Source organism: Cyphomyrmex costatus, unplaced genomic scaffold (assembly GCF_001594065.2).
Source record: "Cyphomyrmex costatus isolate MS0001 unplaced genomic scaffold, Ccosl1.0 scaffold222, whole genome shotgun sequence".
Taxonomy (NCBI): domain Eukaryota; kingdom Metazoa; phylum Arthropoda; class Insecta; order Hymenoptera; family Formicidae; genus Cyphomyrmex; species Cyphomyrmex costatus.
This window is the reverse complement of record NW_017276280.1, coordinates 149,392-165,748: the sequence shown is the minus strand read 5'-3', so window position 1 is coordinate 165,748 and position 16,357 is coordinate 149,392. Positions and strand designations below refer to the sequence as shown.

General features: G+C 30.4%; 1 protein-coding gene across 1 annotated transcript in view; it reads right to left on the bottom strand.

Annotated features, from left to right (window-relative positions):
* LOC108773798 (RNA-binding Fox protein 1) overlaps window positions 1–16,357 on the bottom strand; it is a 264,406-nt gene that overhangs the window by 171,415 nt on the left and 76,634 nt on the right. The window contains exon 3 of the mRNA XM_018539732.1: window positions 15,436–15,478. Within this exon, the coding sequence (XP_018395234.1) occupies window positions 15,436–15,478 (43 nt within the window). The remainder of the gene's footprint in view (window positions 1–15,435; window positions 15,479–16,357) is intronic.

Below are 16,357 nucleotides of genomic sequence, written 5' to 3'. Positions count from 1 at the left end.
CCCCCCCCCCCTCTTTCTGTCTCTCTCTCACACACGATTTGAGCACATCTCGCGTTTCTAAGAATTATTGACAATTAATAAATTATAGCTCACACATACACACACACTCGAATATTTTTATATCTCTTTCCGACATATTTCTTCCGGATATATTTCTCGATTTCACTTTAAAGTTTGATTGAAATATTAAAAAATTGTTCACATAGATGCAATAACTCTTATATTATATCTTTCTCATATTCTCTCATACTCTTCTGCTTTCTGTCAGTCAAACATCCATGACTGTATATTTCTCTTGCAATAAGTATACACGCGTCATCCGGTAGTCAGATCAGGGAGGGATCTTAACAGGCGCGTAAACATGGCAATGTTTAAACGCGCGCGCTGAATCTCCTCGTGTAAACTACGAAAAGACGGTGTTCAAGCCAAGAATCTACATAAAAGATTAAAGCTCCGTTCTTTTGAGTTTCGAAAATGAACCGAGGGACATTTACATAAATATCGAGTTCACGGAAATAACTGTGACAGGCCGCGTATCTCGCGATAAGTACGTAATTGGCATAATATTAATTATTCCTACGTGCAGTCTTTCATATACATCCAAGTAATCTCTGCGCTTCCTAGATATTTAACTCTAAATAGATATGAATCTGTTTTCGACAGAAATAACAAGAGTTTAATTCGATTAAAGGATGTTGAGTGGCCTAATTTTAATATTACTGCTTGTATCGGATAAGCTTAAATAAGACTCTTCGAGATAAATTTGAAAGTAACTTAAGGAATGTACTTGCCACCTAATTTTTAATTAACGACAACCTGATACTGAAAATTAAAAAAATCTCATTTTTACGGACAGATATAACTCCGTTTTCCATTTAATTCCAAACGGATTTTACTCTGACGAAAGTTTTATTCCCTTGAACTGCTAAGATATTCAACGTCAAAAGGATTGAAAAATTGAAATGTAGGCGGATTGAAACCTTCTTGATGAAAGCAAAAAGTGGGGCAACATTAAATTAATGTATTCCATCAATATTAGCCTATTATTGACATACGTCGCAATTATATAATATAATCAAAAGTCGTTACATAATTCGACGACACGTGGGAAATTAAGCAAGTGGGAAATTTCGCGTTACGAGATGTGAACTAAAGAGCGTCGTGTAATCCACGTTACGTTTTGCTAAGCCAAGCGTATATATTCGATTCCTTTCTTCCGTGGTTTATCGATAAGAATAATTATTTTTAGGCGAATGATGAGGTCGCGCACGTGTAGATCCTGCGGGAACGCGAAAACACCCCCCTTCGCCGGTGAGGAGAGGAGGATCGGATTACAGGGCTCCATCCTCTGGCACGGATTCAATTTTCCAGCTAAATATACGCGGCGCGTATATTTGGCGAATCGGTCGGTTGTTTCAATCGTGAGCTTCACCACGCCTCGGCAACGCTATGGAGAGTCCCCGAGCTAAAATCAATGGCGCGCGCCCGGAGGAGAGGACAAACGTAGGTCTAGCCGAAAATAGGCGATAATCCGGATTGTTCTCGAGAGTGGAGAACCTTTGTCTTGCCCGCGTAGACGAATCAATTAAGACGTAACTACGTGACGTATCTTGCTGCGTGCAATTATTTCAGAAACATTGATTCGTGGAAAATTAATTACTGATACAAATCAGAAAAATCAATTTTTAAAAATGAATACGTATTTAAAAGCTTGAAATTGTGCTTATAATTATCAGAAACTTCTCTGTAATACGCAAAAATCAATATTAATCAGATTATTAAAGATAAACAAAAATGCACACATTTTTGAATTTACTATTATATAAAATGATAACAATGCTAAGTATATTAAAAATATTTGAATCGTAAATTAATTAAATATTGCATTAAACAATTTGTAGCTTGCTCGTGAAAAATTCTTCAACACATTTGGAAGTTGCAATTTTTCGCAAAATAGTCATTTCAATTGCTATGATCATAATGTGAATAATGTGATAAATACAAAAATATATATACCGAGTACGATAGATTACTTTCGTTGAGTCATCGCGAAGTATTATATTTTCAGTTAATTAAACAATGGAACTTTCTATTATGCCTCCACTATAATATTTCATATAAAGACAAACATAATTATTCCCTAATTCTGTTCTTAATGAATGCTATTTACATGGATATATCAAAATATATATATACATATGTGAAATTTAACGGTAAGCATAATGACATCTATTGTTAAAAGGAGAAAGTGGAACAATAGTAACTTATGCAAATCCACACAAATCTACAAATAAATTTAAATAAAATTAAAATTAATTCGAATTCCTTAATAAATTTGTATTAATCTTCTAGTTTATCTCTTTTAATAGTCCTACAATATTTATCCCATAAAATACAAACAAAATATGATCCAGTTAATTTCTTGGCTAAAGAAATAGTGTACTCCTGGCAATATTCGAAGAGCATTCCATGAGAAGTTTATATAATGTTTGGTATACAATTTTACTCATGAAGTGAAAATAAAAAATAAATATTATGTATGTAATAAATTTGCGTGTATATGAGACCGTGCATATGTAAATATATTATAATCTCTGGGTACGAGCTCGAATATCAGATTCACTAAATCTAAATGATTGTAAATCAGTCCCTCTCTCTCTACAGAATTTCACATTTTTTAAAAGATATTAATATTTATTGGAAAGTATCAATATTTATATTTCTTGGAAAATATAACACATAATACGAATATAAGCCCGAGTCCATCAGAGTCTCTCTAGTCTATAGAATTACTTTTTAGTGTCAGCCTGACATCTCTCACGAATAACACGCGATTCTATAGTCGATAAGGCGGTCACACTATTTATTATCATCCCACGAGATGGAAAGCATTCGTTCCATCGTGTAATTTCTATTTATCAATATTCGCAACTTTCATACAGCTAAATATCCTGAAATAAACGGTTGCATTGTTTTCGAATAATTTTCGCGACGACTTTGGTTAAATAATCGCTAGCCATCCATCGATAAACGAACGAGTTGATCGAAGTGAATCAAAATACTCGTCAGATTGTTTTTACTCGTGACTTTAATTATATTAATTAATTGCGTTTTATCACGTCGAAGAAAAAGTATCGGCGAATACGATAAAAAGATTAATTGCTGTGCGAGCAAGGAATCGAGCAGGGAAAATTCGCAGGGAGCTGCGTTATCGATATACGTGGAACCATCTATCGACAGTCGGATCGCATTGCATTTGCGGAATACACGACGGATGGCGCGGAGCGTCCACCAGCTCGCTTCTAACCACTAAAAGATCACACTGAGCTGCACAAAGTCAAAAAAATGAAGAAAAAGGAATTAAAAAATAAGAGTTTCTCGGTTTATCAGAAACAGTGTATTCCATGGTTTCTGATAAGCTGAAATTCTTACATTCTGTTTCCTTATCTGTTTTATTGTGTCCCTGACGGATGAAAACTGAGAATCAATAACCGATATTCATAGGCCAATAGTATAGTCGAATATCGGTAGATAACGAAGTTAAATAATGTCTTAAGACGTTATAATAATTAATAACAGCTCTCTGATTAATTCATGACATATTTTAAGATTATATCTAAGACGGTCTTAACTATACATTGTTAAAAGAGACATGAAATTTCATGTAAATGTAACGGAAGCAAATTTCAAGCAGATACATTAAAATCGTTAAATCTAAGTTACTTGTAATTTTATGCTCATTGACAAGATTTGAACGATTTTAATGTACCTGCTTGAAACTTGCTTCCGTTACTCTTTACGTTATGAAATTTAATGTAGATATTTTTAACAGTGTATGAATATTAACCGTAATAATATTTCAAGACATTGCTTAAAACGATCTTGTAATAAGAACAAACTATGAATGGTAAGAAAAGATGAGATAATATATTAATTTCGCGATTCGCGATAATTTCGTATAATGTGTGAATTATATCAGTCAAATTGTGAAATATCTCATTCATTTTTAATCCCTATTATCCACTTGCATCAATAAAGATTAATTTTATTCTTGGTTTCATATTTTATCTTTTTCTCTTCATCTTTTTCCAGTTTTTAGAATAAAATAAAAAGTAAGCGAAACCAAAATTGAAGTTAATCTACGTTGGTAGAAATGGACACATAAAGAGTCTACTAATAAATATATTATCGAATAAAATGATTCTTTTTTATCATGACATTTTTGCGATACTGTCAAGTAGATATCACGTCAAAGTTTGATGATAATAGAATTTAGAATCAGTTTGAATAACGTTTGAAGAATATTAAATATTCGATAAGAAATATATATATATATATATATATATATATAAGTTAATTTTAAAGATAGAGCATGATTGATAGATATTCATTCTAACATGCACATAATAGAAATTAGATAAATGCAAAATTTGTATACGCTTGATTTTTGTCACGTCCGGAATAAATCAATAAATAACTCACGTGAAAGATACGTGTCAGTATTTTCGCTATAAATTGACAGTTGAAGCCTTCTAAGGGCGGAAACATTTTCAGCATAATTTTTACGTGACGATCGCGTGTGGTTTCGCGTCTTTCGAAAGTCCATAAGACTCATTTTTGCGGGAGCGCCATAAAAATCGTCGCGCTTGACTTCGAAAGTTTCGCGACGAACGTATATTAAGAAACGATTTCTGCGACACGTACCCAAATCTCGCGACATAATTGCTCCCATTCGTGATTCAGCTCATAATTGATCCGGATATTGCGCAGACGAACTATCCTGAACGTCTCGTCGAACGATTTTCGATACAGCAGACCATGACCGCGTCGCATTCTCCGCATGATGGCGAACGATTAACAAGTACGCGATTTTCAAATAATGTTTCGCGCGAGTTCGAAACGCGGACGGCGGCGCCATCTGCGGGCGGCGCAACGAACTTTCTCGGCGCGGTTGGTGTTACAGAGATCTACTCGCTAAGAAAGACGAGTTTATTTCTAGAACGATTTTTAATTTCTTTTAAAAGCGGAAATAGTATCGGTTCATTATGAAATGCCTTTTTTATTGCAAGAATTATTCATATTCTTATATATTTCTCAAGAAAATGTATATTTAAATAATGAATATCTAATGTAAATTAAAAAAAGAAAAGTTAACATTTTTTTTAATTAATTTAGTAGCAAGTAATAAAAGTAAATTTGTACAAATTTATAATTTCAAAATGTATATGTTTTTAATATAAGTGTATATATATATATATATATTATATAAAATACTACATATCACATATATTCTTATAAATATATTTTACATTTAAATTTATAAATAATAATAAAATTCTGATTATAGAATGAAAGAAGAAGCACAGTTATTATAAGCGGTCTCTGTGGATTAAAATATTCTATACAGTTCACAGTAAAACATGAATTATTGATCTTCGCATCAAGTATTTTATGCTCAATATTAACATATTTTCTTCTTCTCACTTAAAATATTCGATTAATTTGTAAAAAAACAGACTCCATCAGTTTGAATAAACGATAAAGGGGGGGGGGGATAAAATCTGAATAATTCCAAATAGACTTTATATTTTAAATACAACATAACGCAGCATATACCTTAATTACATTTCCAATAACTCCATTAATACCATCACCGAGCTCTCTAATTACATTCTTAATTACGCTTGACCAATACATACGCGTATTTTCGGAAACGGATATAATAGCCAAAATATCGTTTATTTACCGATTTTATGTCCGAATTACCGTCAATGTTATAACGACTTTATGAATATTATAACTCGTAATATTCTAATGCGACAACTTCAGTCAATAAATTGCGACTGGAAAGACCGATTAAAGACTAGATTATTTTGAATTTTGTGACGAATCAATCGAAATCATTCTTTTTATCAATCTATCGCATAATCGGAGTTGATAACGTAATAATTTACAATATTGCATTACATTCAAAATTGCAACTGAGAATATAGGTAACTATTTGCTTAATTAAAAAAACAAAGTGAGTAATTGCACACCTGTCTATCGTACGTCACGAATGCCGGAAATAATTTCCAGAATGCGATAATGTAATATTTTATATTTCAGGTAATATACATGAATTCTAAATATTAAATGTAAATCCTAAATATTTTAGGAAATATGAATCTTCTGTAGATCTCGAAAGAACTAACAATTAACTGAAAAAACTGTCACGTTTTTCTCGTTACTTTTTCCCAGAACTTTTTACAACTTGAATCACATATCTACGTTGAAAGAACGATTTTGCTGAAGTCCACGAACTACAAATTTAGAAAGACACTGAAAGAACAATTTTGCTTGAAGGATCTAAAAATTTTGTTAGATACAGATCTGAAAAATACTTTTGCTAAACCATGAAAATAATTCAAAAGGATGACAAAATTGATTGCTAGAATATCAAAATATTTGGCAGCATTACATCAGCTTAAAATTTCTGCACAATTATTATATTTTGGTGGTCTGGCAAAATTATTTTCAGATCTGCATCTCTAGATTCTTTAGATTCTTCAGCAAGATTGTTTTTTCAGTGACAGATTTAAAAATAATTTTATCGAATTATTGAAATAATTACGTAAGATGCTCAAATATTATCTAATGAGCAATGTTATAAGAAATTTAAACATTTTAGCAATCAGTTTAATTATCCAACATAATTATATTTTGCTGATTTATAATAACAAAATTATTTTCAGATTTGTATCTAATTAAATTTGATACTGTTGCAGACTCGTTCTTTTCGTACATTAAGATTTACATCGTTACATCGGCGTAATGATCGATTTCCGACTTTTTTAACTGAAAACAAAACGCAGAAATCCTTGAATGATTCGAGTATTTCTACGCTCTCGTTAATCGACGAAGACCACTCATTTCCGGCTCTTTTATCTGTCCATTATTAATTCAGTCGGTGAAGACCGGAAAAGCAAATACTTTCAAATTATTCATAATCTCCACAGTATTCGCGAGAAGCGTAATGGGTCTCGGTGAATAAAAGCCCTTACGGTCTCGTTGACTCTCTATCGGAACACCTGCGAGTGTCCGCTGCAAATTAAAATCATGCGGGAGAGACGGGAAAACGGGAATCATCACCAACGCAGAAATACGACCTCGGAATTTCTCCATTCTAGAGTTTCCCAGCATTCGTGACATACGATAGACAGGTGTGCACTTACTTTGTTCTCAAACGAACGGTTATCTATACTCTCAATCCCAACTTCGAATGTAATCCAATATCATAAATAATTGCATTATCACTTGCGATTATATCTTATATTGCAAATAATTACATTATTTATCAAATATATTTATTTTTAGCAAACTATTGTAATGATAAAAAACAAAAGAATCTTATTATTGTAAAAGACACGCAATTCTTTATAAACTATCAAAATAAATTGCATTATATAATATTAAAAATAATACATAGTTAGTTTAAAGCATTCTTTTAAATTATGCTTTTTAAAGTAATTCTTGTAACCCATTTTTCTGCAAATTTTTAATTACTCTTACCTTATGTTCTTTTTATCTCAAAAATATAATATTATTTTCTCATAACGTTGATCAATAAACGCGCGTTAATTAATGTTGCACATAACTGATAAAATATGCAGAGTATTCGTACATATCGCTTTGTGCGAAAATTTCAATTTTAATGAAAAGGAAACCGCGCTACGAGATACACCAACGACTGTTATACAGAGGAGAGAGAGAGAGATCCTGTGCGCTTCCTGCAACTGACGTTCCGTCTCCTTTCGCCAAAGGACTAATTTGCAAGGCAAGGGATTTAATTAGCAAGTGCGCAAAGACAGCGACCGCACATTAATGTCGCGTGATATATACTAGCTCTTTTTAATTGTTCGTCTAATAAATGCGCTGGACTTAGATTCCTTGTCTGCTATATTCGAACAGCTTTTTGCCGCCGCATGTAAAATTGTTCAGTCTGGTAAAAAATGTTTAACTACCTACATGCGCGAGAAGGAAGCGTAAAAAAATAGCACTAATTACGCTATTTTCTAGATAATACGTTTCACCTTCCAAAGACGTAATTACATGTTCATAATACGCTTTCAAGATTTCATTGTATCGTTGCATAGAAATTACATCGATGATATCATTATGTAATAACTCTACGAGGATTGATTCGCGTTGTTGTTTATAATTAACGTGACAACTGTGGCTTTATCGCATAGATATCGCAACAGACAGCATAATCACGTAACGATATAATCATATAATTACAATCGTAATTACAACAATGTCAAATGAGAGACTGGTAAATTCGTTTGATCGACGATTTACCTTTTACCATAAACTGTATAATGAAATCTTTTTTATACAGACAACTTACAATAACTTCTTTTTCCTTTCATGCTAATCTCAAATATCTAATTAATATTAATTTATCTTTTTGTTATTTGTTTAGATAATAATTATAACTTTCTTTTTCTTTTTTTCAAATATTTATTCGCCATATACTTTAATGTGTATCTTTAAATTTTATCAGCTCAAGCTGAGCTAAACTAAAATTATTTACAGCAATTAAACGTAAAATACTATGTATATTTACACATTTTTCAAATCACACTTGTAGTCAAACGTGTATTTCTCTCTTGTATCAACTTTTTCCGTTCAATATTTTGTATGCACCTGCAAAATTATTAAAATATTTCCCATTAAAGAGATATTCTTGCAAAGTTATTAAAATATTTTTCCTTGATAAATCGTTTTGCGTCGGAACGCATACATAGGATTTTCATCGAGTATTTTTTGTTTTTCCCACGACTGGCTTTTCGCACGACCTGTTTGTTCTCTTTTCTCTCTTCACTGTTACGAATATATATACACACACACACATGCACGCATTTTATCCTGTATGTTCAACCTTTTTGCGTCCCCTTTTTCACATCCCTAGGAATATTCCGGATATCCTCGATTCTAATTCAATCGCACGATTTTCTCCCAGAAAATCCCTCTCCCCTTGAGATGGCTTTGCTCAATATCACCTACTCACCTACGATCTTACGAACCTTTCTCGTACTTACCCTCTCGAGCCGCCGCTGGTGCGTTTTCAATTCCGACTTCGAGACCGCTATCCGCCGGACTGCTGCTGAGCGATAAGATTTAAGGATGTCTCGACGAGAAAGGAAACGACTCGCGGTAGAATGAGTTCGCGGTTTCATGAAAATTTAGAAATTCGTATATAAGATAAAATATAAAATGGCCAAGGCATAAACTTAAAGAACGCGATCGCCGAAGTTGAACAAAGATTTTTTTATCCTCATTCATATAATTATTTTTAATTATCTTTACTGTACAATTCTTGATTTCATTAAAATGTCGTATATTATAACATTATTTGTTTCGTAGGAAACAACAACTCTTTTGGCATAAAAACTTCTACAATTTACCGAGACTGCACTGATAAAACAGCATAAAATTTAATATACTTTTAAGTTATACAAGTTAAATTTAATTCCATAACAATGCATTAAATTTAATTATATTATATTAAATGTTATACGTATTTGTAACTGAGAAAAGAGTATATTTGTGTACATGTATATTTGTATACGTATGAAATTTATTATGCTTTTCATAAAATTTTATGAAATTTAGTGCACTTTCCAGAAAACTTTACGCGCATTTGCATTAAATTTAATGTGTACATTTATTACATTTAAGACTACTGCAACTTGGTTCTCAGCCATTCATTACTTTTCAATTACCTTGTACATAACCGCAAACTTTCTTTACATATTACTTTAATTCTTAACGAAATTTCTAACAGCGTGTATCACATTATTAAAATTGTGAATCTGATTAATAACTAGCAACTGATTAATAACTTAGCTCCGGTAGCTATATAACGAAATGAAAACTTCAAGTTTATTTACGAGTGATGCAGCACATTTCTCTTGTAAAAAGTATCAACCTTTCTGTGATCCAACTCTCACCAGTATTCAACAAGATTTATGTCTCATCCACGAGATTGTAAAATACTCACGTTTGCACTTCTACGTAGCTTTAAAAGTTATTTCCGTAAATGTCCGCTCCGTGTATTCCCTATGTTCTCGTTATTACGTAACAACATGAGATTTACGGACTTTTTCCTCAGATCTTCTTTTGCAATAATTAGATTAAAAACGTCCGCGTCACGTACTCGCATTAGCAAATTTTATGCAGTTATTAATCACAGACAAATTTCATTAATTTTCACAAAAGCGATTGTTACTAAATTTGTCAAAAGTCTAAATTGATTAAAAACCTAAAAGATATATAATTATATTTGATGAATATTCTTTTTGTATTATTTCGTGTGAGTTTCAATTTTCGTGCAAATATACCAGATTAAATCATACCAAAGACGAACATGTAATTAACGTCATATCTCTTTATGCTCGAAACAAGGAGAAAGAGACTTCGCTATGTGACGTTATCCTGAAACTTTTAATATTCCTGTTCTTTATTTCGCAAAGATTAAGTTTATACTGTGCTCTTGCTAGATGAAAGTATACGTAAAACTAAAACAACTTCAACGACAACTCACTCGACAATGCTTTACTTCAAAATGTTCGCTTAATTTCCAACTTCCAATTCAGCACAAGAATTAAAATTCTCTTGCACAAAAGTGTCTAGTAAATTCTTTACGACAAAAACGGAAAAGAAAAAGCACGAAGGAAGAAACTTCCTTCTGTCGCATCAATTCACACTTCTTATATTTCATCGCGCTCGGTTCGACGATCCCAACGTGCTAATCGATATTTACGCCCTTTTGAAATGTGAGGAGTAATTAATTATAACTTCCGAAACGGTAAACCATTTTTTACAATGACTACGTAAATACCTATCTGTACCTGCATAAATCAAGAGAAATTGCAAACTGATGTAAATGTAATAGTATTATATTGTGCATGTTCATTTATAAAGAACATTTTGCAATAATATTCCCTTATAATATAACACGGAAAGAACAGTTTTGCTAAAAAGCGTCTAAAAAAATGTCTAAAAATTTAGCTAGATACAGATCTGAAAATAATTTTGGCAAATTATCAAAATAATCAACATTCTCAAACTAATTACCAGAAGATATATTTCAAATTTGCAATATTACTTATCACATGTTTGAGTTTTCCTTATATATTTATAATTATCTTCATGATTTAACAAAATTATTTTCCAATCCGTTTATCGCTCAATCTTTATAAATATTTCAGAAAAATCGTGATAATTTCATGGAGATTATTCACTTTTAAAATTATTCTTATTTTCTGACGGTTGAACTTCAATCAGATAAAAAGTTTTCGTACGACGCTTTTCTACTTTCGTGCGCGACTTTGCATTTTTGAAAAACTACGCTCGCCGTTATCCTACGTTTGAAGAAATATCGCCGACTTTTCGCGTATTTCAACATGCACGATGCTCACGTGTTACTGTCAAGTTTAAGGTCAAGCAAAAACGCCATTTTCCGACAGTGGCTCAGCGACGGACGTAAGAGGATTAAGCTAGTTTTCTTCCCGCCGGATTTGGTGCGTCGCACCAGCTGCTGTCGACCACTTTCCGCTTGTTTCGTTTCCTTTTATGACGCACGATCATGAAGGCAATTAATGCGGATTTTCATCCACCTGCGTGTCATTCATTGGTTTCATATTTGGCGATTCGTCACTCTTATTGCATTTTAACATTATTCAATTATTCTTCGAACAAGGTTCCTCAATTCCGCAGTCATCGTAAAATATTTTAAAAGCATATGATATGATATTATTAAAGTTAAAAATCTTGCAAAGCTGTCAAAATTAACGACAGTAATTTATAGTAATTAACGACAATAATTTATAATAAGAATTGTAAATGAAGTTGGTCAATGTTACAATAATTACTCGATCATTAATATGATTTATTATTCAAATTATATTTGCATTGTTTGCGCATTGCTCAAATTATATTTGTGCCAAAAATTAACGATATGTCGAACAAAAGCTTTAATTATAAACAATAAGAGTTAAACACGTAAGCCTATCACTACATGTTTTGCGAAAATTTTATTCTTTATTACCTACATAATATAAATATATAAAATATTTTCGACATCATTTCGGATCATCCTCAGTATATATCAAAAATTAATATTTAAAAAATAATTAAACCGCATAAATACGACTAAAACGATTATTTCGATAATAAGAAAAAGTAAGATAATAAATTATTCACCTTGTGATCAGCCGTTACTCGATACCTCTCACAAGTTGGCGGATCTCCTCCTCCTCCTCCTCTCGGATTTCTCTTCTCTGCACACACATACACAAGCGCCACAATAGTGCGATTCTTTGCACTCCCGACGAACCGAATGACGAAAACTACGAAAGCGATACTTTCAAATTTGAATAAAGGAAGAAAATTACCAAAAAAATAAATATCGCCCGTAAAAAAAAGATAATTTTTATAATCTTTTCTGTTATGTCGATCGCGAATAAAATATATCCAGGTGAGTAACGATTCTTTCGATATGCTTATAAGTTAGTCGTAATAGTTAAATACGTGAGCCAATTTCTAATTTTAATTATCGTCACGAATGATCGCATTTTAATAGAATAATCATTAATATAATACGGAGCGACTCGTGCCGCTGGCTACCCGATCGAGTCTCACTGTGCGAATGATACCGCAATGACCTTGCGTAAATATTACGCGCCGTACGTTGTGCGCCAGCCAACTCGTCGCCATTACGAGATATGTATTTATACTTATAAAATATTTAACATCGTTCTACTCCATATATTTCCGATTAATTATGATGTATCAGCTATTGTATTACCACACAGCGATATAAACTTTTATTATCGCGTTCTTCATTCAAAGACAATAATACCCGTTTTTACCATTAGATTAACTTTAATCTCAGTTCAATTTATTCTTCATTCTTTTTTAATTCTTAGAACTAGAAAAAACATGCAAAGAGTTAGTTAGACCAAGATTAAAATCGAACCATATATTGATAAAAACGGGTATAAATGAATTAAGTTTAACAATGTAACGGTCTGTATTCTACTATAATACCTTTCCGTAACAAAAGTTACACAGAATACAGATGGTTATATTATATTATAATTGAGCGAATATTATATGTATTGTAATATATGATAAAAAAAAGCTGCACAATTATAATAAACGACAATGAACTATCGTTAAGAATTAATACATATAGGCACTGATATCTGTTTGAGTATATTTGATCTAATCTAAAACATAATTAATATTGTTTTAATATTGTTTTATTACTATTTTATTACTATTTTATTTAAAAACCTTTTTCCTGGCAAGTGTGTATGTGTGCTTATGTATCTGTTCGATAATTTCGTTTGTTAACATAAGATCTTTTCTGTAAAATTTTTTTAGTTTTTAATTTTTATAGCTCTTTAATCATATTGATCCAAATGATACGATTGTATAATATAATAAATTTGAACAGACCGTTAAACTGATAAAAAATCGAAATCGCGATAGTATAAATCTGAATGTACTGTGAGAAATGTACGTAAAACGTATATCGAAATTCAAATATCGTTAAAGAAATATGTAATTATTATTACATTTTTATATTAATTACCTGAAATATTTGAAGTTTCGAAATACGTACATTTATAAAATATAATTAAAACATATCAAGTTCTCAAACGATATCAAAATACGTGGCATATAAAATTATAATTAAAATTCAGACTTGAAATTTGATACAAATTGTATAATTACGCACTCTGTAAAACCAGCTTTAAAATAGAAATTAAATAATTTGCGTATATTTTTTCCTATTAACATATTCATTATTAATATCCTATTAATATGTTCTTGTTAATATCGCTTAACTACCATATGCAATATTTAAATAGAAAAAAATTAAAATACAAATTGAATAAATAAAAAAATTAAAAACAGTAAAAATTATCAATTACATTAAACGATAAATTAATACGCATATTAAAGTTTTGTTGTAGATAATTTGTAATTAAATATAATTAAATATAAATTTTATACGATAACATTTTGACCAAATTTAACTTTATAATTCGAAAATTATTGCAATTTCAATAATTTGTGGTTATAAAATATTACATTTCTTTTTAAAAAAAGCTTTAAAATAAATTGTAAATTAATAGTTTGAATATTTATTCTTTTAGACCAAAACAGATAGTATAACAATACAACACGTGATTATTTTAAAGGATAAAAAATATGTTTATGAGATTCTATATACATATATTAGCAGATAACTTTTAAATCAGGTAATTTTTTTTTCTGTTCTAGTAAATATTTTTGACAAATTGAAAAAATAGCCTTCCATTAGTTAATACTTTTAATAATACAAATACCTCCGATATTATTTAAATAAATGTATAGTTATTATATTTGCATAATAGCAAGAAACTTCACATGCAATATACTTTGTAAATTCATTAAATCTGATTTTAATGACAAAGAATATTTAATGAATTAATTATTTCTTAATTATGCATATACCTACATACTCATAGTTTTTAAATTATAGAGAGAAAAAGAATATATAAGATTGTTTTTATGATCCAATTAACGCATACCGTTAGAAACTAATAACAAAAATACTCTGAACGGTTATTAAACAGCAAATTTTTTTTATCTATCTATGTTTAAGTTAAAGGATATATCTATTATGCGTATATATTAAATCTCAGACTTTAATCTGACAGCACGCTTGCGATCTAATTGAATATTTATAGGATACGTATTCTATCGATTTTTTTATACGTGTTCAATCTTATGGTCCACCGTATTATGTAGGCCGATCTTCCTTACTTTACTTCAAGTAAAGAGGATAGAATAAGATTAAAGTTTTTGCGGGACGGTCCACGGAAAAATCGATATAGCAACTCTGTAACGAGAAAGCGTTCTCTAAACTCATCTCAGGATCAAGCCGGATTAAATGCACAAAGGATTAAAAATTACTCAAGCATTGGATTACGTCAACGCCGAAAGGAAATTATTTTACATCATCCACGTGATCTCTTTTTAAAGTCGTTTACGCATAAAACGCTGTACATATTAAATAGAATATTAAACTGTACGGATTTCGACAGTTTTACAGAATCTTAAATAATCCTAAGATTGAACACAAATATATCCTGTCTATGATAAATTAAAGATTTGATAAATATTATATTTTCAAAAAACGTTTCAAAAATATTTCTAGCACTATTAATATTCAATTTAATTATCATTCCAAATAATATACGTTCAATATATGTTTAATATATTGTAGTTTCCAATGTATATTATGTTCAATGTTAACATGCACCTGTATAGTGTACTGTGTACAATAATAGTATTAATTCCAAAATAGCAATTAATGAAATTTTAGCTACTTACAATATGTGCTATTCGATGTGGCGTTTTGGCGCGATAGTTTGACCTGCAACAAAGAGAACAAGAATTTTAATACAAATTCTTATATACCTATATATTATAATAGAAATAAAGAAATTAAGTTAACAGAACTCTTTGATCATTTTTAAATTTTCCATCACGAAAATTTTTTAATCCAAAATAATTATCAATTTTAAAGAATATACATAGGTATATCATTTCTTTACTTCAAAAGTAATTTTTAAAAATGTAATTTTTGAGTTATTACCGTGTGAATAAGTTAGAAATAAAGATTATTCTATCATCATCAAAAGCAAACTAACTTTACAAATTTAACATTTAATTGTGTTATTTTCAAAATTTTTAAAGAAACCACAATCAAATTTTAAATTTTGTTTGTTTTGATGATTGAAGAAGAAATTGTATCATTCTAAATTTAGTTATTTTAGATGATCAAAGCAAATACAAACTATTGGTAATATTTTGAGTTACGTAATTTTTAATGACTTATTCCGGATTTGTTATAATTTTTTTGTAGGCTATCATAATTGTCATAACTCAAAAAAGGTTTCGAAAGGAATTGTAAATCGGCGAAAATGGCTAAAATAATATTTGATCATATTTCTAAAACTATTTCCTCTTTTCGCTGATATTATTCAATCAATCAATAATTTTCTATAAAGTTAAAAAATTATTTTTTCTCTTTTTTGAAAACTTAATATTTTATGTTGTGTCATGTTTGAAGTAAAAGAACGATTACATTGAATCTTTTTTGTAAAGCAGTCGTAATATACGATACGGAAAGAAACGCCAAAATTTGCTTCGAATTCACTTCAGAATATTGTATTACGCATTCTTGAATCCTGAGATTCACTTTAATCTGCATAACTGAGCCTCCCAACTTCATACCAGATTCCAAAATAGT